General features: G+C 34.4%; 1 protein-coding gene across 3 annotated transcripts in view; it reads left to right on the top strand.

Annotated features, from left to right (window-relative positions):
- Positions 1-724: 724 nt before the first annotated feature.
- Positions 725-25,587, top strand: part of LOC145678358 (insulin-like peptide receptor) — a 292,617-nt gene continuing 267,754 nt past the window's right edge. For 2 of the 3 annotated variants that reach the window (XM_081748417.1, XM_081748415.1), the window contains exon 1: positions 726-1,652. In XM_081748417.1, coding sequence (XP_081604543.1) covers positions 914-1,652 — 739 coding nt within the window. In that variant the 5' untranslated portion in view covers positions 726-913. Of the gene's footprint in view, positions 1,653-25,587 lie in introns of all 3 variants that reach the window. The other variant, XM_081748414.1, reaches the window with a different exon arrangement.

Genomic DNA, 25,587 nt, shown 5'->3' with positions numbered 1-25,587 from the left:
GTTAAAACAAAATTATATCAACGTGTAACCTCGTTTTGCAGATAGGATCGGCAAATATTTGTCCTGAATTCGGATAGTCTTGTGTTCGATCCACCGGGTCAGTCACCTTGGTTTCCGCAATCTGACGAGGTAAACGTCCTTACGTTATCTTCAACAGGGAGCAGGTGAGGCTCTTTCCTTTATTAGATTCACACGCGGGATGCATGAAACAAGATATGCAGTTAAAAGTGGTGCAGGGTGTTATGCCTATTATCTGTCTTGAAAGGATTAAAATGATGGAAAACTTTAAAAATGAAAAATATAAGTGACAGGAAAAAGAAGTGTGTCTTTGTATGAAAGAAAGATATCTATATATTAAAAGATTTCTCTTACACTTTCTGAGAGATAAAACAAACAAAATATATGTGTGCAGATCATTCTTCATGGATGACTTTCACGCTGACCTCGTTGTCCGCATGTAATTATTCTTAAAGAGCCTACAAGTACTGGAACGATGGAAGATTGCTTTAACTCGCGACGCAAGCAAACTTCAGTAGTGAGTGAGCCGACGACGCGACGTAGTAGACAGTGTTTGCAGTGGTCACTAAACGTGCTTCCTTGTGTTAAGTCTGCGTTCTGTATGTGTGTGTATATGGAGAGTGGCGGCTGGAAGTCTGTCGTCATGGTAACACAAAAATGTTGCACATGCGCAGAAGGGCATGTTTATAGGCCTTGCGCGTTGCAGAGAAATGCTTGACTGTCGGTCAGTGCCTCAGTATTCCGAGGAGTTTGGTGTTTCCGCGCGTGAGTAAGTGGTGGAAGTGGTTTGATGGGTGTTTTGCCTGCGTGGCTAACTGCGATGTAGCAGCAGATTTTTAACTACTTTGTTATTTTTCAATGAAGGGGGAAAAATTAAGTTCTTTTAGAAGACGTAATGGATAGAGCGCATAAAGAACAGACCTGTTATTGTATGAAAGTGCGAATACAATGTGTGCAGTGTTTACATTCGTGCTGTCGATGTGAGTGCCGAAGCTGTGTCGGTGAAAACTCTAGCAATTTCATCTCATCGAAATTGGAATGTTGTGAAAGGAAAACAACGACGCCCTCAGATATGTCAGAGGAAGTGGCTAAATGTTGTTTTCATCTGACTGGTGGGAAATTCTTTTGTACACGATCTACTTTTTCTGTATTGTATTATAGAGCATGGAAGCATCTTCAAGGATTACATCCACATCTTAAATTTCCTACGCATTCCGAGTCCAAACATACAATGACCTCCTACACTTGTAGGGAAGGAGCATGCAGGTCAACTTGTAAATTGCATTCAAGTCACAATGCAGAATCGCGACATCATAGTTCCTCTACCATATCTTATAGTAGTAGTATTAGTAATTTAAATAATAATAATAAAAACAAAGCAGATTACAGAATCAGACATCCGAACAGTGATGGTGTGTTGTGTAGCAGTAGTGTTAGTAAAAGTGTCAGTACTTCATTTCTTGATAGTTGTACAAGAACCAAATGGTCGTATTGCTCAGGTACAATGAAACCTCATCAAACGTGGTTGTGGTGGTTTGCTATTGTTTACCTTTTGCTGTGTTGTTGTGTTTTGGAATCATCAGCGCAAGTTCTGCAACCATGGAATAATACTTACAATAGTAGCGAGCCGGGAAGTAAGTATAGAATTAATTTTATCATTTTATAAGTAAGATTACGTCTAGTAAATACTAATATTTACGTATGTGTTCGACATTCACCTAGTTCGTCTGTTTAGTACACCTGTTTTGATATTTTAAGAAATAAAAGTATAGGCTATAACTTGGAAAAAGCTATGCTGTCTTTTAAGTTACGGAAATAGAATTAGATAGTTGTCACGATTGCGACATTATCAGGGGTAATTTTATAATCCACCATATGTTTTTTCATTAGAAAGTGAGCAAAGGATCACGTAAAATCTAAGTCGTTTTATAAAGTGAGCAACGCCTAAAAAACACACTAGCATAGGAAGAAATCTGGTTTATTTATGATTTCAGAGTAATTAAGTCCCCCTCCCCTGTTTATTTATGATTTCAGAATAATGAAGTTCCTCTTGTTTATTTTTGATTTCAGAGTAATGAAATCCCCCCTCCCCGTTTATGATTTCAGAGTAACGAAGTCCCCTCCCAATGTTTATTTATGATTTCAAAGTAAAGAAGTCCCCTCCCCTTGTTTATTTATGATTCCAGAGTAATGAAGTCACCCTCCCCCTGTTTATGATTTCAGAGTAATGCAGTCCTCCTCCGTTACGTGGTTGTGTAACTGCTTTCTGAACGTGATGTTAATTCCAAACATTTGGAAACTATGGTCTCTTTTGTGGCTGAATGCCGTGGCACTGGATTTTCGGATATAATTTCCGGTAGCAGCTCGTGCCGTTTGGGTCCCATATTAAGTTGTAGGTCCACGACTCTCATAATCTCAATCCTGAAAATGGTGTTAAACTGCAAATCAACAACTGAAAACTTAGTTCCGAGTTTTGTTATGATAATACTACTAGCTAATGTGGTTCGGATTCCACGTTAGTCAGTAGTAGGTCCGTCTCGTATAGCCTCGCTGCTGAAGGGGACGTTAAATTCAAAATCAACTCAATACTAGCTCTTCAATTTAAATAGAAATAAAATCTAGCCAGTGCAAATTGTCAATTCTCTATGTTCAATTTCGGCAGTATATTATTATCTTTAGTTATTAGACACACAAATTACTGATGATACGTGTTCGCTTTGATCCGAAGATTTTATTTTAAATCCATTTATTGTAAATATTGTATGACGATGGTCAATTCAAAGAAGTGAAAAATTTGTTAATATGCTGTCAGCGAGGCTATATGAGACGGGTAATGAATAACGTGTCGTGTAGAATGTAGTATTCATTACTGTGTGGCTAAACTTAACTGTATCCAACGTGCCTTTATTGCTTAATCAGTTTAGCATGAAATTCAGAGCTATAATCTGGTATTTATTTAATACTATTTTATATTTGAAAAATGTTTATCTTGGATTTTCATTATTTATTGCTGACAAGAACAAGATTGGTTGTGAATTGGATAAATGCATATGGCCTAGATATCGATGAATGAAGCTAGATCAGGTTTGCTGCGGCATGTAATTGAAATTATAAATTTTTAAGATGGTCGCTAGTTTCATTTACGATTCGTAGTTAATCCTGGTATAAATTAAAAGGTTAATTTCTCTTCAAAGTGTATAGTACGTGCATTTATTTATTTTGTAATGTTTGTTATTCAAGTTACAAACGACGTAACACAAGGCGCCGTACATTTTTCCATGCACATTTTGCCATATCGTCACACACACACACTTAAAATTGTATGCATAATACGTCGAACTACCTGTGTGAGTAAATCTAGTAGAAGACTTGTTGAACTCTTTGTTAACCGACAATTTGGAAATAAACTGTTACTTTCTGAAAATGATCATCTGCTCAGCAAGCACCCCCTAAGGGAAATTACTGATTACTGCAACTCGTCAATTTGAGATCGTAACGTAAGTTTTACATTATGAATATGTTAGTTCGCTGTAACTATTCAGGGTTACGCCCTATGTAAGGAGGTGAAGTGTAGATATACAGTGCTTATCTTTCTACTGATACCAAACAGTCCCTGGGGATTCCCCACTTTCGCGTAGGAAGGCAAGAATGAACATTAAAAGTTTTTTTCAGTTTATTTCTCATTTTTTAAAATAATAATATTTAAATTAACAAGAAGAGGAAGCTGCCAGCCTATTCATAGCAGTTCTCTCTTTTCATTCGAACAAGAGATTCATGAATCTCTTCGATACTTCTCGTGTTTAAAAAGAGGAAAACAGTCTGGTTTGGCCTTCGGTTTTAGTCTTTTTATACGCTACTCAGTTCTTAAAATAATAAAATAAAATAAGTAGCATGAAGTTCGTTTGAATGCCATTTACGGTTGCAGTTCGAATTCAAGGCAAGCTCAGAAACCAACCGCATTTACATAATTGGGGATGCAAGTTTGAAACTGAATATTCCTACATGTTATTAGCGCCATTACTTCTAACCGTTATTGCTAACTATAACTAGGAACTACAGCCTTCCCCACAAGTCTAGTGGGTAGTGCGTACGGTTTTGGTGTATGTAGTCCCGGGTTTGATTTCCGAGAGAAGGGAAAGTGTGAATGTATTAAGTGGGTTTGGACTCCACCTTAACTGTAACTCTGAAGTACGAAGCAAACGTATACAGTACCAATCTAAATGAAAACAACGCAAAACTTCATTGACCATAGACGCATGCCGTACTATTGATATTTCTAGAGCTTCTGCCTCTGCATGAAGAAGTGTGGTATTTTCCAGAACCGATTTATGCAAATTTTATTAGATCATTGTTAAAATTAATGTGATCGCAAGTTTTGTTCTTGACATTCTATTTCTATCATTTGACAACAAAGTTTTCGTTACATTAAACGCTCGTTCGACATGTGCAATATTTACTTGTATAGGGAAAATATACGGTATTATATTGACCAGTTTTGGTACGCCTGTCTTCTCGAAAAACCTCCATACTTTATAGCTATTATGATTGTCCTTCCTATCAAGTATTGTTACTTTATATTTCAAAATAGATAACTCATTCAGTATTGGTGATGGTGCGCAACAAACAATTGCAGTAATGAAAAGGATGTAAACTTTTTTTTTCGATAAAAATATAGAACTTTTAATTGCAGAACAAATAAGGTGAAAACAACTCATTATAGGTAGTTTAATATTTGAAGCAGTAGATTTAGATTATTCGCCCGTAGTCATGTAAAAAAATACTTCGAACTGAAGTAACACTCATTTGCTCAGGCATCGCCGGGTACAACTCAAGTAAAAGCATAACATATAACGGCAATGTTTATTTATTTCACGCTGGACGCGACAAACATTTTATACTGTATTATAGTAACGTGATTGTGAATTACTTTGTTTCAGCCATACGCTTAACTGCTAGTTGAAATATGTATCGTAAATAATATGGGCTGTGAGTGATGTGCAGCTTTATGCGCATTTCTAGTTCGTGAAACAACTTGTAATTCGTGTATTGTCAATTGCAGGTTTTAATTGTGTCGTATGTTCGAAGACGTAGGTAGACAAACAAAACAAGCCTGAAGTAGAAGATTGATATGGCCAAGGTTTATGCGACTTTTACATTACATAAATTCTAACTTTTAATTATTTTCTGGAGTAATCTTACGTGCAGGCGCAATAGAAAGAAACTGCGCACATCAATAATAAGCACATAAAATGCGGGAAGCCATAGGTTGTTTCCGTTTCAATAACGCCGTCAATGTTACGACGGAGTAACTTTTTTTTTTTTTTTTCAATCGCGTTGTTTGTTTTTGTGTTCACATCGGAATCGAAATAAAAATGTACTTAAATGCCCTTGGATAGTTTGGCGTACGCGAATGTTTGCATTTTTTTTTTTTTTAATATCGTAGAATAGAAATAGACATAGTATTTTCGATTTGATATAGTAAAAAATAATGTAAGGTATTTATTTAATATTTGATTTTGTCTGTAAATTATTCATTACTTATTGGTATTTTGTTCTGCTGTGTGATGGTTTGTTATTCTACAGTAGGTTCGGTTAGTTTAGATGAAGTTAGGCTGAAGAACGACGTTGTGGCCAATTTCAGTTGTTCTTTATTGTATAACCTTCTGTGTGTTCAAACTCCATATTCTGGGGCTTTGGTTTGAACTGTGTTACAGTTAGTAAGTTTTGCAGTATATTATTAGATGTTTTGACTCTTGACTTCCGCTTACTGGTTCTTCAGCTTTCAAAGTCTCAGAAGCGCATAATCTGAGAACCGTGAGATAAGGAAGAACACACATTTGCTTGGTGAGGTGTAGGATACTCTGCTCTTCATTAGGTGTTAGCATGTCTCTTTCCTTTACTGTATTCTTTTTACCAAGTAGTAACAAAATTTAAAGTAAAGAATGTCGAAACGTAAATGTGTAAACATACAGTCTCAAATTTGTACACTACGTTCCCTTGTTTACCTCCATCTCTTTTCCCGAACTATCACTTTCGTGATGTAATTCAGTCGTCCGATTTGTCAAAATGTGGCATGTCAGATATAGAATATAGACGATTTAGTTGGAATTTTATGATGTTTGACAAAAAACCGACCGGTAAAGGTCTTTTAAGAGCCGAATTCGCAATTAATACATAAGTAGGCATTGGCTCTCATGTTGATATTCCTGACTTTCCAGGTCATCGACATTTACATAGAAATCTGATTCAGATAGTAGTTTTTAATATTAGCAATAACGAGAGTATGCGTTTACTGTATATTATAAAATAGTAGTACTATGAGACTTTTGTATTTCTTAAAGTTATGTACTCAGCAGTAATTTGTCTCAGAGTGTAATAAATTCATGATTTTTTAAATTGTTTTTGTTGATTTTTTAATTTAAATTTATTTTTTAAATTTAAATCAAATCTTTCTCCTCGTATAATACAAGTCGCGAACTAAACAAACAAAGAAAAAACATTAGGAATTAGTATTAAATATTAATTATACTATTTAAGTGGAAGTATTGGGGTTGAATTTTGAATTGATCCCCAATCGTTAACCTATTTCTATCTCAAACAATGTTTCGTAAGCATTGAGGAAAAAGTGCAGCAACGTTTATCAATATGACACTTTTTTCAAAAGTTACTGATATTTGGCAGGGCCATATTTTAAGAAATCGGAACTAGCTTATAAATTGCGACTAAAGTTGTAAAATTAAAAACAAAAGTTTCGGAGAGAGAATCGGAACCCTCTAAATACGCCCCTATTATCTGGAAACAAACAAACAGACGCGCACACAAAGTAATTTTCGTCTTAAGTATCCATGGTGATTTCCGCGTTCGAAAGTTAACGATTTAAAAACCCTATTTTACGAAGAGTAGAAAGTAGAATTGCTTCTCTGCCGTCCAAAGCGGGATTTTCCGTACTCATCCTCTGCATGACACTCGTTTTCATACTGTGCTGTACATACATTTGAGTCTCATTATGATTGTTATCTTCCATAATCGAAATAACAGTTCCGATACAGGATTTTACTTATTTTCACTTTAAATTAGTTTATTTCGGAATTTGATTTAAATCAACGGTTATTATTGTATAAAGTCAACTAATTTAAATCAATCCACCCTGATTTATCTTTTAATGTTAACAATTTGATGAGTTTAGAAATTGTAGCGTAGATTGACTTCTTCGTTAGCGGAAACCTGTGTATAATGAAACTAAACTTATAGACTTCATTAGTTATTTATTACGCAAATACTCGTATTAGTACTATTTGAAGAAGAGTTGGAAAGCAAAGTATCAACCGTATCCGTGTCTTATAATTGCCGTAGAAAAGAAGTATTGATTTGCACGTAATACTATTTTTCTCACCTGGAGTTTTGGCAGAGATAAAGTAGCTCAGTTTGTTCAGCAAAAATTAGTTTTCTGAAGAAAAGATAACTTTTTTTTTTTTTTTTTTAATGGCTATTTGAACATTTTCTTAATACTACAAAACTGGAAGATAACAGTTACCATTAGTCAATCGACAATAGCGTTCTTTTTACAGCTGATAATTATATAATTTGAATTAGGTATTTTCATTGTAATTCATCTGTTCATTGATATCATTCACATAAGATACTCTTAGTAGTTACGTATACAAAGTGTTCTTAGAACTTATTCTGCTTTATTTGTTTAAAAAAATGCTTGGATTTGTAATTTTGTTTTTCGTAGAAATGAAACTTCATATAGCGTATTTTACACTTCCTGAAGTTAATTATCGTAATAATAATCGTTATCATTGAAGTTCTTGCAAGCATTACGCTGATAGGAATTAGTGATCTGCTTTTTTTTTTTTTTCTTTCTTTCTTTCTTGGTGCTACATAGTATTCAGTGAACATTGTTTTGTTTTATTTTTATACAAGAGTCTTTATGAATCTCTTCTTAAATCGACACCCTGGCGATGGTGCATTACTCTTGACAATAAATGCTTTTGATCAACATGTTTTCTTAGTTTACGACATATCAATAGAATACAGTCACTTTTTTTTTTTTTTTTTTTTTTTTAATTTCAGAGTTCAAAATGTCAATTCGTTGTATTGAACATATTTATTTTTTAGGACTCGGGGTGCCTTATTAATGAAAGTGGACCATGCTCGAGCGTTTTTTAGGTACAGTACCTTCTGCCGGTGTTTGGTCGGTTCTCTGTAGATAATTTTTAGAAAGTTAGGAGAAAGTAAATTTTGCCATTATGAGGTACAAAGTTAAATATGTTAAACCCAATGCTTTGTATGTTGATGTAATATTCCCATAATGTAGATTAGAGAACACTGTCTCAAAGTTTCGTAATTGCATGGAAAAAGTATACTGAATACTATGACAAGTTCGAGAAAGAAAGTCAGCCAAAATAGTAAAATGGAACTAACATTTCTTTGGTATTGTTTTCAAGTAAAATATAACATTCTTTGCAAGTACCCTTTATAAGTTACGAATTTGTTTCTGGAATATAAACTAAATTGATCATTGATTTAGCACGTGTGCAGTAGTTTCTTTCAGAAGTAGGTTTATATATATTATTCATTTTCACACTATTATAGTTTTAAGTAGGTTTGTTAGTGGAAACGGAACCGGTTCCACTCCTGGGATCTAAATGAACTTTTTAATTCGGTTTGCTCGGGGGAGTGGACCAAAATACATTTCGACAAAGCGATTTGGCCCGCGGAATCGAAAACCATAATTCGTCATGTTTCGGGAAGGGAACAAATATTCATTCAGACTTGTTGTGTTCTGTTCACAGAATCGAAATTCGGTATATTTCGAGAAGAGTTCCGAAATACATTTTGACATCATCATTTGGTAACTGTGAAATGATAACTCAAGGCAACTAACAACAACGGTTTTGTTACGAAAAGTATTTCTTTCCTCTGTAACTTTTTTTCTACTTCAATATCGGTTTTGGTTCCGGAACCAGAGGGAAATTTCTCAGAAAGTTAATTTCAGTTCTACACTCGGAATAGATTACTCTGGAAATTGGTTTCAGTGCAGATTTCGATTCCATTTTTACCAGATAATCTTTTTCGGTTCGGCGCCCAGAATAATTTTCTCGGGAAAATCCGTTGCAGTTCCAAAAACAAAACCTAGTGGAACTCATTTACGCCCGTCGGTTCTATTACCGTTAACACTCTGGTTTGGTTGTTAACTGGTGACAACACATCAAACAATTGGTTGGTTGCTGGGGTCCTTGATTTATAGGATACGGTAAGATTTATCTCTTGCCCAGAGTTCATATTTGTCGCTGTGGTTTTCTGAAATTTTATTCGAACATTTCGTGCAGAGTTTTACTGTAAATCAAACGTATTAATGTGAATGGGTGGATATATTCCAAACAAAAGGGACCAGTAGTTCGATCTAAATTTGGGAAACCGTGCCTCACATTGTATCACATTTTTGTGTAAAGACCACTTCCACGTGCCTTTGTACAAAGAACTTTTACAAAATTTCGTACAAACGTGAGGTTCTTTATAGGATATGGTAGACTTCATTTTGTTATCATTGTAATCTCCAAAAGATTCTGAGTTCGTTTATTTTTTCGCACAATTTATCCAGTTTATTTTCGTATAATGACGAGACATTGACTAATCTTGATTTAAACTTAGTTGTAAATATCCTCATTGAATGAAATTATTATTATTATTATTAATTATAATAATAATAATAATAATAATAATAAAAAGTATAGCGCTGTCATTATTATCATTCAACCAATGATAACGATGCTGTTAATTCTACGTTATTAACATATAACGGATACAATTTTGTCAAAGGATGAGAATATACTAATCAATAATAGATCTTATTGAGCTGAACAAAATTATATGGACAAATGCAAATCCTCATGCGTAGTTTCCGAGAAAATATTTTTTGTAAACCTAAAAATAGATGTTGTATGATAACCAAGTCACTTATTAAAATGGGTCTGATCCCAAAACACCCAGAATTATGGTTGACTCTTGAACTTTTTAAGTTTTGTTAACGTATAATATTGTCGAAAAATGAGACACATCTTAAGTGAATTTTCATGCGTAATTTTCGACGAAGACTGATTTTTATGGCGTCAAAATACATCGTTCGCTATCAATAATAAATTGATAGTATTCTGCTGGAACAGATAATTTGCCCCCCTCAAGTCTTTGGCTCGTCTACAATTTGCCTGCACGCAAGTGATATCCCTTTGTCTTCGGTTAGAAGAATGCAGGTAGCGACAACTATTAGCCTGACTGTGAACTTTTAAAAATTAGCGTGACAAGCAGATGGAAGCGTCTTGCGTCTTAACAGTGACGCATCTAATTATCTGTAAATAGTTGGATAAGCTTGAGGCGCTGAATGTCATTTTGTTCGTACTAGGAATTTGGGATAATTTACAATAAGCAGAAGAGAGTGGAAGTATTTCGTACGGCGATATAATCGTACAAGTGGTTTAAGTTTGAGACCTTTAGCCTATATAACCTGCTAACCATTCCTCTATTGTGCTGGAGATTGTTTCCATCATGTTCCTATATGTTCCAGTACCATAATATATACTGGACTAGCCTTTGACTAGCTGGGGGCTCCTTCCCCCTTCCGTTTGCTCGACCTACGGCCTCGCATCTCTTGGGTATCAGCATTTGCATCAAGAATGAATTTTGTGCATTTGCTCTTCATATTCCCTGAATTTGGCCCATCTGGGGGCTTCGCCCCCTGACCCTCATGTCTACTCGGCCTACGGCCTCACACCTCTTAAATCCACAATTATACCAAATTTCAAGTTTTTTTTTTTTTCCTATTTTCAGTATCTAAAAGATAAGATTTTGTATTCCAAGAAAACGCCCATTTAAATAGCATGGGAATGTTTTTATCACGTTTTAGACCCCTAAAAAATTAAAAAATTTCACTTTTGGCAATTTTCCTGTCGGTTACTCCCGGAAGGCTACAATCATATCAAATTTCATCATTCTAATCCTGTCGGAAGTACCTAAACATTTTGGGGGGTAGAAGACGTCCCATATAAATAACATAAAAAGGATTTTTCAGTTTCCCATAAAACCACTCTAGGATTGGAAATTTTTATTTCTGATGATTCACTTAGGTAACGCTAACGAAAAGGTACAAGCATACCAAATTTCAAATTTTTATTCCAATTCTAAGTACCTAAAACATGATCTTATAGGTTCAAAAAGAGGCCCATTTAAATAACATGGGGAAATTCTTCATCCCCTCTTTAGGCCCCCTAAAAATTACAAATATTGACTTTTGGGAATTTTCCTGTGGGTTAGTCCCGAAAAGCTCCAATCATGTCAAATTTAATCATTGTAGCCCTATAGGAAGTGCTCAATAATTTGGGGTTGTAAAAGGTGTCCTATATAAATAACATGGGAAAGATTTTTCAGTTCTCTATAAAACCACTCTAAATTTGGAATTTTTTATTTGTACTGATTTGCTTAGGTCATGCTAACGAAAACGTACAAGCGTACCAAATTTCAGGTTTTTATTCTAATTCTAAGTACCTCAAACATGAGATTATACGTTCCAAAAAGGCCCATTTAAATAACATGGGGAAATTCTTAATCCCTTCTTTAGACCTGCTAAAAATTTAAAATATTCACTTTTGATAATTTTCCTGTCGGTTAGTTCCGGAAAGGTACAATCATGTCGAATTTAATCATTGAAGCCCTAAAGGAAATGCTCAATAATTAATGTCAGCTCATGTAGTTTTATATATACTTAAGATTGGGTGAAATATATTAATTCGAACATATAGAATAAACTACATAACCTTTATTCATGGTATGGCGAATATGGGAACAGTTCCAAAAATTAGGAATATTTATATCAAATGTAGATTCTTGAGTTGATGTGATTTTTAAGTAACATTGTTTACAAAACACATCTCTCATTTTCAGAAAGTAGTAGCAGTCTAATAATATGGTCAGGGTTGTTAATAATACAATACAAAAAAAAAAAAAAAAAAAAAAAAAAAAATCGCATCAAATAATAATCGGTTGTGCTACATAATATTTACTTGGTCACTACGTACATGCGTGTGTGTATTCTCGTATTGTAGTATACAAATGTATACCATTTGTTTCTTACGGACATTCCCCTCGTCGTACGTAGCCGAATGTAATATCAAACAATTGTGTGCTTCTGTTCGTAGGAGTACATCAACTCAAAAATGAATGACACCACAATTTGACGGAAGATCGTCTACTTATCATATTATAGTATATAAAGTGTAACAGTTCGTTTATTTCGTATATTTTCCCCCTGTTATTTGTATATAACCGAACATGAAAAATAAAATGCTTACGTATATTCGCGAGAGCATATCAACGTAATATGAATGACATGTCAATTTGATTGCGGTATATTATTGTGGTAAGAGTGAGCATTGTTTGTATTTCGGCTACAGACAAATAGGATTAAGTTCGGTAGGAAAAACTGGTGTTTGGTTTGAAGATTGTAGTTGGGCTCAAGGAAAGATGAAAAACTTCATTTTGTGTTGTGTTATGATTTTTAACTTCCCGCATTTTCCCTCATGAACGAGGCCTCAAATTGTATTTTTCTTCTTTTTTCCAGTATTTGATATGCATTATTTCTATTTAGTTGAACTTTACCTTTTCTCCCGTATATAGCGTATACTGTAAGGAGAACAATATTTAAAACGGCTGTTGAGTTCATTTAGTAGATAAGCAAATATTTGCTTATCCGTTGTGATTTAAGGAACGAGTAGTAGCTGCAGCACACTTAAGTTTTGTTTATTCTTTTTTTTTTCTTTTTTCTTTTTCTTTTTTTTTAATGTTCATTTATGAAAAAGAGTCAACAAGAGTTTCCAAATATTCATATACAGTAGTTTGATTTCGAAAACCGAAAGTTCAACCTTATTTTCAACGAACTTTTAAAAAGTTCGTTACTGAATTCTCTTGTGTCTGTCTGTCTGTTATTTGCGATTTTTTCAATTTGAGCCCTCCATTCGATGGAGCATCAAAGACTATCTGAAAGAAGTGATGGAATTTTTCGTGTCACTCGTACCCTTCCCGAGATAGTGGCCAAAAAGGTTCCGATTTCTGGAGAATTAAGGATCCATATCTCGGGAACCAAGTCATAGGGATATGATATTGGTGTTGATCAATATCAATATTAGTTTAATACCAATACCAATAATAATGGTTTAATATTGGTTATTGATTCAATAATTATTGCGTCATTAATTAATTTAATAAAATAAATTTAATATACAATACCATATAAATTTCGAAAAAAGTTAATTCTTTTTAAGTTTGTTGTGGCAGAACTCTTCGAGCATTCTCAATTGGTTTTTCTCTCGTACCACCAGCGAAAAGTTTGTTTGTAGCCTATTTCTTCGTTAATACCTTTTTAAAGGATCATTTTTTTTTTAAATGAATTTTCCGAAGGCATATTGAGTTTTGTCTTTTGTATCGCTCAAGTTCGTGAGACCAAATCTGATTATTATCTTGCAAGACTTCTTTACTAGTGATTGGCAGAGCGGTTCACCTCTCGGAGCGCCACTCAACGGTTCACTCATTACAAGGAACCGGTTAACTTCAACAACTCACTTATATTTTACAACCGGTAGGTTTTAAAACCATATTTGTATAATAACGTTAAATGTGTTTCATAAAACAAAATTTAAAAAGCTCAATTTCAGCTAAAACATACCAATATCGACAAATTCAACTTAACGGACACCATTTTAGACTAATACAGATTATAATTAAGAGCTGTAACGTTACATCTGTTAGTTATAATTTGTATTTTTTTAAAGGAGTATTTTTTAAAAGGAATGGTGCATTGTTTTCGTGTTATAGCATCCTCCTTCCCATTTTAGGCGTTTTTATGATTTAAAAATAAATTCACATTTAATATTTAATTTATCAAGAAACTTCCAGATGCAGCTTGAGAGGCCATTTCACATAAGAATCATAATAGTTAATAACAACCACAAAACAATAGAAAGGCCCTATGTTTAACGTAACACTCTGACATATTCTCCTGAGAAAGCTGAAGGAAAAACATGGAGAATTCAGTCAGGAAGACCGTAACCAGATTCGAGTCCGGGACTCCCCCGATTGTAAACTGAGAGCGCTGGCTACCCTTCGCCTGCTTGATTTAATTTATTTTAGTTGCATCTTCAATTCAAGAACCATTGAACTGAGTGCTGATTTCAGTTTTCTCCTGGAGGATTTTTAATACATGGGGGCTGGAGTGGAAATAGTACTGTATATGTACCGGTGAGCACATTAAATATGAATACGGATATTTGACTCCGGGTTTACAGATTTAGTTTTCGTTTAGTATTTGAAGTATCATCATGGGTTCAATCGCCACATCAAATCTCAAACATTTACATGTACTGTATTGGTATTATTTTCTTTTATTCAAGTCGGGAATATAGTATGTAAGGTACGGCAAGTCACACTTACTGAAGTGAGCTGAAGAGCCGTTTAGTGAAAACCTTCAAAACCACTGCTCCAGAACAGCAATGACTGGACCAAGATCGAGAAGTAAAAGAGCGGTTCATCGTTTCCCAAAAATCTCCGCTCCCGAAGAATCACGGCTTCCAAAGAAGAACCATGACTTAGTAGAGATGAGCCACAGCGCACTCGTTCATCCAAAAGAGCCATTCAGAAGATCGAGCTTGTTTTCGAGCGTCACATCACCACTTGTTCCGACATTTTGCACTAAAGCCGATGTTCGTTTTATCCTAGTTCATTGGTAGGGTGCTCGGCGATAATACACCTCGATATCCTAATTCGATCCCTGGTTATTTGAGTACTGGACAACAACTTGTCACCGTGGGTTTTTCTGTGTTGATTTTATCCTCAACAATTCATCTATTGACACCCACTTATCTATTCGTTATCTTTGTTATTTACCTTACACAGTGTAGCTACAGAATGTTAAAACTAATAATTTCATTTATTTTTCTTTTCCTTTTATCCCAAACCTAATCAAACTACTTCGATCGACTGTTGTTATCAGTACGGTTGCTTGAAGGTTAATTTATTATTATTATTATTATTATTATTATTATTATTATTATTATTATTATTATTATTATTATTATTATTATTTTAAATCTTTGGTCGGAGTAGAGAAATTTGACGTATTAGGTTCCGGATGATCAATGCTAGGAATGGGATGCATATCTCCAGGTTGCTGCTACAGAATATCCTATTAAATTATAATGGGGATTTCCACGAAAATATGGATATGAAGTTTAATTTAAAACAAAACATTAAAATGTGAAGTGATCCTTACAACATTTCTCGTGAAAGATATCTGAGAGATACGGGAGAGAACAGTGAGTCGAAATTTTCATGGAAAAACTGCATATCTCAACTGTTGGCCAGCGCCCTAGCCGTACTGCAATAACGTTTCTCGTGAGATCAGCCAAGTCAAGCAGTCCCGGGGGAGGGGGGAATTGAGTGACCATTCGTACTCACTAGCTGGTGTTGGCATTGGGCATGCACTCAGGTCGTGAGGACAATTGAGGAGCTACTTAATAGAAAAAAGTAACTCCAAACTAGAAAACCAGCATTAACGCCAAAAGAAGCCAGTATATATAAATATCACCATAACCTGAAGATACGAGTGCTACAAGTCTCCATGGGGTTGAGTTGATTTTGAGGTTAACGTCCCGTTCAGCAGCGAGGCTATATAAGACGTGGACCTACTGATTAACTTGGAATCCGAACCACATGGGCTTCCACCAGGAATCGAACCCGGGTCTCCCACGCCATAGCCGCGTACGCTAACCGCTAACCACGAAGGAGCTCCGCCAGAAATTGAGTTAATAGCAACTGTTACATATACACGACATTTGTTCCTACTCAACGTTGAGGGTATATTCAATAAAAAATAAATAAATAAATAAATAAATAAATCAATGTCCTGATGAACAAGGGATTTGAGAGTACATACTCGTAAGACTTTACCGACAATCGATATTTGTTTCAAATCAGATGAAAAGAGATAAAATAAAAACGTAAGGTGACTGCCTAAATGTTCTTCAGTATGTCTTCAAATATAATTTTAAATACGTAAGTTCGTTTATTTATTCAATCGTAGTATTCATTTTTTCATTTCGAAATATAATCAGAATGGAATTTTAAATCAGCTCAGTTTTGATTAGAGTCACATAATAGCTTGATTTATACATATCTTACAAGCCGTGAATCTTGCAATTATGTATTTGCAACATCTGTAGTAGTCCATTTTTCTTACGTGTACATAATATAAATCCATATTCATTTATTTTAACACGTTCACCTTATTAAAAATAACATAGTAAAAATTGAAAGTTGTTTCCGTAACTGGTTAGTTTGTTTCGAAATATACTTAAAATATTTTGTTTCCTTTAATATAACTGAAAGGTAAATTATTGATAGGTCTCTTTCAGTACTGAGGCTGTATGAAACGTGGAACTACAACTTGACTCCTAGTGAGCCATATTTGCTCCTAGTGGGAATCGAACTCTGGTCTTCTGACTTTAATATTTAGTAGTATGAGGTTCCAATATGAATACATGATAATAATTGCAAATATTTTATCCTTTAGCATCTTTGAAATTCATGTATACAACTCTTTTTCGAGTAAATGGTTCGTATTCTTACCTTTGGTACGACAGACTGTAGTTCAAGTCCCGGTGGCAGATTGTTTATTTCGGTTACTACGTTTAATCGTTGATTCACGTATCATTAAAGCCTTTACGTTGAAAAGGGCACTTAAATTGCAAATAAACAATCTTCGCGCTCGATTGAAGTCCCTTGCATCAGGGACCTCGTGCAACAAAAGCGTGCGCTCTAGTTTACCAGCGAAAAGAGCTATATGGCTTTGTATTAAATGATAATTCATGATAAGTTACTGCTGTTTAAAGTAAGATCCTCGAAACTAAAACTTTTCGAGGATCCGTACATTGTACGTGTTTCCAGGCATGTTGTCTTACGTACTTCGAAGTTCTGCAGCTGCAATTCCGATTATTTTACGAATCATTTATCAATTTCGTATTTTTAAATTATCGAAGCGTTTCGTCGATGATTCGTGGAGTAGGAGTTACGCATTATTAAAAGTTTATAATACACTTATATTCTTTTAATCTTGTGATTAACAGAAGAGGCACATTTTGTGCAGAATGTTAAATTATAGTATAGGAAAATAGATTTAACATAAAAGATAGATCTGCGTATATTAAAAATGAACACGTACTGTATATGTATATATGCTTCGTTAAAGTTAGTGGAATTTATTAATTATGAGTTGTAATAAATTTGAGAGAGTGGAGGTTTATGAATAAATAAAAATTTAGATGGAGATGGAAATATCTAGTTCGCATGAATGATTAAGTTGGGGATGACATTTTATAGTTCTCATAAAAGGGTAGCTTGAACCAAGTTTTATTTTTCTTTTCAATATTGATGATTTTTACATAGCTGGTTACTTTCTCGTTATATTTATTAACTTCGAAATATTCTGGGATGCTGGATAATTTAAAGTTTTACACCTTATTATCCAGTTGCAATTGTAAGTGAAAGCTTTGTTGTAATTTATAGGAAATTTGCATTTTATTCCTCAGATAGGAATAGGCTTTGTCCTAATTTACATTGCATAAAGGCGGATGTGTACTGGCGTCGGCTAAACACGGTTAATTTACAACTGTAGCAGTAGACGCGTGGAGAATTTGTGTGAACCATTCTTTACTCTGTTTTCGGATAAATATGTTGTGAACGATCATAAAGATTTTGCTAACACGTTGTTAAGAATCGAATAAGACGAGTAGTAGTATGGGAAAATTGGAAACAAGTTATGCAGCTTTTATTCCTAAAAATTGTCACACGAAAAGAAAATCTTGAGTACAGCCTGGAAATCTAACGTTATAATTTATTCTGTAACTACGGGAAATCATAAAGCTTCCTCTTGGCTAAGCGGTTAGTGTATGCACCTTTGGCGTGGGAGACCCGGATTGGATTCTCAGCGGGAGTGCATGTGATTCGGGGTCCATTTTAACTTATACGTCCACGTCTCGTGTAACTTCGTTGCTGAAACAGATGCCAAACTCAAAAATCAATCAATCAAGTCATTTGGAAAATCATAGTAGAAGCTATTGTTAATATGATTCATACGTTAGGGTATAGTGAACGTAAAATCCAAGTTGTGCCCTTGGCTCAGTGTACAGGATTTTTTTTCTCCAGTGATACGTTAGTTCACCTTCATTTGAAGTATCTCCAATTGAAAACGTGTAATTAATGATCTAACACATTAGAACACATTACAAAAAATAGTGATTTAACGTACTAGTAAATGATAACTATATTTAAGATAATGATTCGCTCAGACACACTTAAATGCATATTTTGATTAAATGCCAGTATATTCGATGTAATAAATATACTTTAAGATTAATGTATGTTTCCTTGTTAAAATAATAATAATAATAGTTCTATTTATTAATAGAAAATAAGGAAGTTAAATATCGTTTGGGAAGCTCGATAGTTACAAATATACTTGTCTGGAGGAGATTGAATAACATCATGATGTAAATAGGATTGATAAATATTAAAGACGTTGACAATTTATATTTTGCATGTTTTAATATTATTTTATAATCGTTTTGTATTCTAGCTCACTCCATTTGCTTTTCATGTAAAATTTGTGAATGTTTTGTGAAGTAGACTGTACCTTCTTTTAACACATTAGCATAGACTAGACTTACTTCTATGTGGTCTTAACCTATAATTACGATTCACGTCAGTATGACGTGAGTATACGTCAAATTCATTATTATGTCAGGGACAATACGTCGGATAAACTATGCAGTGTGTTGCACTGATTTGTATTGAGAATGATGTCGTTTGGTGTTTCGATTATATTCTTTACTTTGTGCATATTATCTTCACCTGATTTGAAGAAAAGAAGTTTCCCATTTGTTCATCTTCTATTTTGGAAGTTTTGCTTGATTGTCAGCTTAAATTGACCTTAAAATATATGTATGCTGTTAAATATGAATGATGGGAGAAAAGTTGTTCGACTAACAAATAGTTAATTACTTTTAATTCACACTCAGAAGACAATTACTACAGTGTGTAGTAGCATAATGATCTGAGGCCAAACTTTCACAAAAAGAATCAAAAGTACCATTAGTCATTGTATTCCAAATTATCCTTTCGATCTTATATTAATTTGTCCTTCGTAGTTCGAAAAAGAAGGGGAAGAAAACTCAAAAAGCTTTTTGGAAAGTTCACTGCAGACTTGAGAGAATGAAGTCTGGTGTATAGGGAAGATATTTGAAGACCAACATGACACTGAGAGGTAAAGTTCACTAGTCTGATTCAAATGAAGCGAGATGCAAATATGTAAAATGCAGAAGTAGCATGTTGTGTGAAAAGCTTATGTGTCAACTTCCATATCGAAACAAATTGAGTGTAAATTCATTTTAGCCAGTCAAAGAACAATGCTTTGTAGTCAAAATTTCATAATACTTTTTCAGAATAATTACTCTAAAGTATAGGCCTATATGTGCTACATGTCGTCTTCGTTTATTTCGCGGGCGATAACTTACTTGATATATTAGAGATGAATCTAGTTATTTTAGTTTAGAATGTGATAAAACAAGGAATTGAATTTGGGCATAATATGTAACCAATTTGTCTTTCAGAAACATGGCAGTGGCTAAATATTGAATGAACCCCTAAGTATCCGCATTGGGTCATTACAACCTAAAGTATTTTTCTTCACGCGACGACTTACAAAATCGGAGATATCATGTAGTCTCTCCCATAGTTATCCTGTATGAATATAAAATTCAGAAACTGGTTTGCTTGATTTGGAGTTTAATGTCCTAATGTCCACTTTCAACATTGAATCCATATGAGACATGGACCACATAAGCACTGAAGATCAAATGCGCCTTCGTGTGTTTATCCGTATAATCACAAGGGAAGATTTTTCGGAAATTGCTGTCGGATTGCGGAAATTTCGGATATTAGGAGTATATTTTAACAGAAGGATCAAATTGACTGGATGCGATGTAAAATTTCTCGCCACTTATGAAACTAAGGGTTGAACAAAAGTTTTTTTTTTTTAAATCCACATGATCTACGTTAACCTACATGATACGAAGCTCGGATAGTATTAGACGTTCCGCGTAGTAAAAGCGAACTGAACATCGAGTCTTTTTACTTACTTATTATTTATTTTGTATTCATTTATTCAAAGGATATGTGACAACTACTATACTTGCACGAAGATAAATTGTATGGAGTTCTTTCCTATAGTAAGAAAAAACAAGTGAGTTCTGTTTTACAGCGTGAAGCTACATTAGATTTATAAACTATACGAATTCAATAGTTGAAGTAGTAGGCCTATATCTATAAGTACAAGTTGTAATAGAGGAATATGATCAAGGATAGAACCTGTTCCTCGGACGCTGAATCCGTGTATATATATATAATATGTATTAGGGTTTTTGATCTACAGAGTTTATGATTAAAACCGGAAGTGACAACCGATGTCTACCACTTGCAATTGCAATAAGGAGTAAAATCAGAAGGTGTCTTCCCACTTGCGACAGTCCTATTAGCGACAGGAACTGTTAACTGTCCTATGAGTGACCGATTCGATCTCAAAAGCTGTCTTATCATTGGCTTTTTTTTTTTCATTTTATTCATAGAGTCTTAGGAAGTCTAAAAAGTAGATAGTTGGCGAAACTGTTACACGTTTTAAGTTTTTCAAAATAAAATATATACTGTGCTTAGTGTGTGATTAGATTTGAATCAAATTAAATACAGAAAACAGAGCTTTTGAAGAAAGGGGATATTACAACTGGATTTTGAATAATTACACAGGAATATACTTTTCATGGAAATATCCCTGTTGTCTCGTTAAGTTACTTGATATATTTTATGTCAAATCTAACTCAAAATTAAAATAAGTTTCATTTGCACTCACAGTAGAGGGAAAATATATTTGACGAACAGTATCACTGGCACGTACATATTTCATACCAAGGTTGTTCGGGCGCTAATAACGCCAGAGGCAAACATATTTTACGAGATGGAATCATATCATCTTCCATCATCCCAATAAAAATGAATCGGTCGCTCATAGGACAGATAACAGTTCCTGTCGCTAATAGGACTGTCGCTTCTGGGACTAATTCAATCAAGGGTGAAACGTGTTCTTACAGTACTAAGTTCATATTTAAAAAAATGTTTGTCGATATTTATTTCTGTTTTATCCATTATGCAATGAATATTGTAACCGGAAATTATAGATTTTCACCATTTCCAGTTTGGACAGATAGATAAAAGTTGAGGCAAAACTTGGAACGCTGAATCTGTTTGTTTTTTAAAACTATATCTTGTACCGTTTTTTATTTATGGAAATGAGTATTAAAACCGGATATATTAATAAGTTCCAACCACTTAGGGTTTCTCTATAGTGTGATGATGATATGTTCTCTTGAGATACTGAATTGATCGCAAACAATAAACCTGTCGCGTTTTTGTTCTGTGTCGATCGACGTTGAAACCGGAAATGGTTGATTTCTGTCATTTCCGATTTGAATAGAAGGTTAAGACCCTATTTTTGGGACACTGAATTGATTTTAAAAAAAATACTTCTCGGTATCACTTACCGCTTTTGCTCTGTGATACTTGCTGGCAGGCGGACGGACATAGCCATCGTAAAAAGACTTCCGACACTCATGCATAGGCAGTTTGGAAGCCTAATAAGAACTAACCCATAGGGAAAATTTTTAAAAATCGCTTTTATGAATAAAGTTTAAAATGCATTTTTCCCACCGGAATTCCTGTTTCAAGAATTTGTTGTAGGAGCGAAAGCCGTTTCATCGACACGTTTAAAATTACGTACAGTTTTGAACCTGGATCTTTTTTGATGAAGTATACTCAATGTATACTTTGTTATATATATAATGAAGAATGCTTTGTAGCACTTCTTACGATTCTTTATATTGAGGTAGAGAATAGGTACGAAGAAGGAATCTAACGTAAATGTTGCAGTGTTTTTCTTTCTAATATTTGTTGAACAAACTACTCAACAGAATTGTTTACATACCAGTCCTTCTTTTTTACTTCCATTACAAATAATTTTATCACAGGGTATGTGTATATGTCCGATAGCTCACCATGTGATAAGGTCAATATTTTTAAATTTGGACGATTCAATTGCGAATAATAGTGATTAATAAATAGAAAGTGTTCCTTCTAGCCAAATTATATCTTACACACAGAACAAACTCATTGCGTCCATTGATACGATTGAGGACAAAAAAAATTAAAAGTTTAACGTTTTCTAGTATCAAAAATGTCGCATTTATGAATCCCGAGGGACGTATTGACAAATGACGTGAATATATACATATATATCGTAATTTGCATACAATCTCTGTATGACGAATGACGTGAATATATACATGTATATCGTGATTTGTATATGTTATAAAGCTACCTTAATGTATTGTTTTTCGGTTGCTGTGGATAGAATGAGCGTATTTGAGAAGATAATTATTAGCATTTAAATAAAATTTGGAAATATAGAGATTCATGAAATTTATGGAAATTGAATGAATAGGGTTTAGAGCTGCTTCTCACTTTGAAGGGATGCCAACTTTTTTGTTTTAACTGGAGCAATCATCTCGCCTGAGTTCGTTAATTGAGTTAATCTTTTAGCGTGTTAACGGGTAACGGCGATTTTAACGGTGACTATATACAGCCCATATCCCGCATATGTAAGTGAAGTTTGCAACAAATAGCTAGAGCGATTATCTTGGTCTAGTTCGTGACTGCAGTAATCCGTTAATGTTTGAACGGATAACAACTACTTAACAGTGGCTATCTAATAGCCCAAATCGCATACATAATCGCAGATAGCTAGAGCGATTATCCCGGGTGAGTTCATTAATACAGTCAATCTATTAACAGATAACGGCGGTTATCTTGTAGTACATATCACATGTATATAAGCAAGCAGTTGAAGTTTTTTAATTATTTTTTTGCAAGAGATAGTAGAGCAATCGCCTCGATGAAGTTCGTTAATGGAGTGAAACCGTTAATGTATTTAACTGATAACGAGCGACTTTGACAATGGATCTATTGCTCATATCTAGGGTGACCAACCGTCCCGTAAAAACGGGATTGTCCCGTTTTTTCACTACCATTCCCGGTGTCCCGAAAACTTCTCCCGGGACACCAAAAATGTCCCGTATTTACGTACATTGGGTACAAAAAACCTTTCGAATCGCTAAAATTTCCTAATTTATATTATTTTTTTCTAAGCTATGTCATTATATTGGAATACGTCTAATTACTGAGCAACGTCATTACGACGTTTGCAATATTGGATGTGGTGGCTGCACTGTTTTCCGTCCTAGGCCTCCCCACTCCGCAGACAACAATACAAGGGGCTGAAAGTGTTATGGAGAACAAATGTAATCTGTTTTTACTCTTTGTCTCGGGCGGTGGAAGATTGAGGAGCTGTCATCAGTACAGTAGTGTTTCCGTGATTTTGACTAAGATGTAACATACTTCCATTTACGAAAGGTGACCAGAAGTATAGAACTATAAAAGTGAAAGTGAAAAAAAAAAAAAACTAGCTGTAAATGAAATAATGTTTTAAAGTAAAGAAATGCATATAAAAGGAGTTGGAATCCGATGCTGCGAGTAATTATAAATCCTGTCTGGGATAGATTTGAGCGCTTATATATTTTTAGTAATGTTTTCAAATATTTCAACTTTTGTTAGCTGATGATAGTTACTTATTATCTAATTAATTCCACAACCTTTTTAATAGGTTTTAAAACGAAAAAAGTGTAAATTTGCTCTTTTTTTGTGAGAGATTCAAAGAGAGAGAGAGAGAACGGAGAAGCTAAAAATATATTTAGGGGAGCAACCCATCCAGAAATAAAAGGTGTCCCGTTTTTTATAGTTGACGATTTGGTCACCCTACTCATATCTCATGCTACATGTAAATATTTTTTAAAAATTTTGTTTATGTAACAAGACAGCTAGAGCGATTATTTCGATAATGGAGTCAATCCGTTAAGATATTAACGGATAACCACGGCTTTCTGTAGCCCATATCCCATACGTGTAAGCGAATTCTTGAATTGTATTTTTGCAACACATACCTAGAGCGATTATGTGAGCCTAGTTTGGTAATGGAGTTAGTCCGTTAACTCACTAACGGATAACGGATACTTTTATAGTAGCTATTTCTATCCCATACAAGTAAGAGAATTTTTAAATTCTGTTTTTTGCAATAAATAGCTAGAGTGATTATCCCGGCCGGCAGGGTTGGCTGGTTTAAACCGTGGTTTAAACCAAAAAGCGAAAAATGTTCGTAAAAGTGTAAGTGTTTGTAAAATCTTGATGAACACACATTTGTGGGTTATCACGTTTCACTCCCGTATATTATTCCTATTATATTCAGACCTAAATTCCTCATTCATTACTCAAAAAGATTATACTACAAAAGCAACTTTTTTAAAAAAAATAAGTTTATAAATGTCTGTTTTGTGATTTTTGTGATTTGTGTAGTTGTTATCATTGTTATGTAATTGCAGTCAAAGAAAAATTCTAAATATTGTTTCGTTTCAATGTTTACTATTGATAAAATGCATCGAAATGCCGTACTTTGTGTGTCTGTGTGTGTGGGGGGGGGTCATACAGACCCCACGAGAGGCATTTAGTGAAATGAGAAATATCTTTGGTATCTATTTATGTATAAATGAGTCTGATCCAAAGTGGACTCAAATAATTCGTATCTTTAATCACTTATATGCAAATTAAGTCGTTGTATTTCTTTAATTTCGACCAATAAAAGTCGTTGTTAACTAACTTGAACTAAATTAGTTATCCTGTTCTCCGTAGTACTTTGAAATTGTCCATATGTAATTCTGTATAATGGCTTCACATGTGCAACTGTTTATCTTTTTGTCCTTCTGAAATGACTCTTGACAGTTATATTAAGAAGCATGTAAAGATCAGTACAACGTATTTTTATCAGGATTCCTTCGTGAGTGCGTCGGCAGACGTATCGCATTTGTGGCCAATTAGTCCTGGTTCCGATTTCAAATAGAGGACAATTTCTCTCGGATGTAACTCGAGAAGCGGTTTTTATTCCGCTTTAAGCTTATGTAACCCCTTCCAGCATAACCCGGTTTTTCCGTAATAACATCAAGGCGAAACAAACTTATCTCTGTCCATATATGATATGAATATATGGAACAAATTATTTAAACCAAAAAAACCATGGTTTTTGCCAACCCTGCCGGCGGATTCGTGAATGGAGTCCATCCGTCAACGTCTTAATTTGTAGCGGTGACTTTATAGCTGTCTATATCTCATTTTCTATTGAAACAAAGGTAGTAGAAGTTATTCATCCCGCAGTTAGATGACAGGAAATATTCTTCAGCAGTTGACATCTACCGGACGAAATTTAAACTTCTAGTACGTGATCCTTTTCACTGTTTTCTAGAGTTTTTATTTTACTCT

Source organism: Thermobia domestica, chromosome 2 (assembly GCF_964235325.1).
Source record: "Thermobia domestica chromosome 2, izTheDome1.hap1.1, whole genome shotgun sequence".
Lineage (NCBI taxonomy): Eukaryota > Metazoa > Arthropoda > Insecta > Zygentoma > Lepismatidae > Thermobia > Thermobia domestica.
The sequence above is the reverse complement of the archived record's forward strand: the minus strand, read 5'-3'. Positions and strand labels throughout refer to the sequence as shown.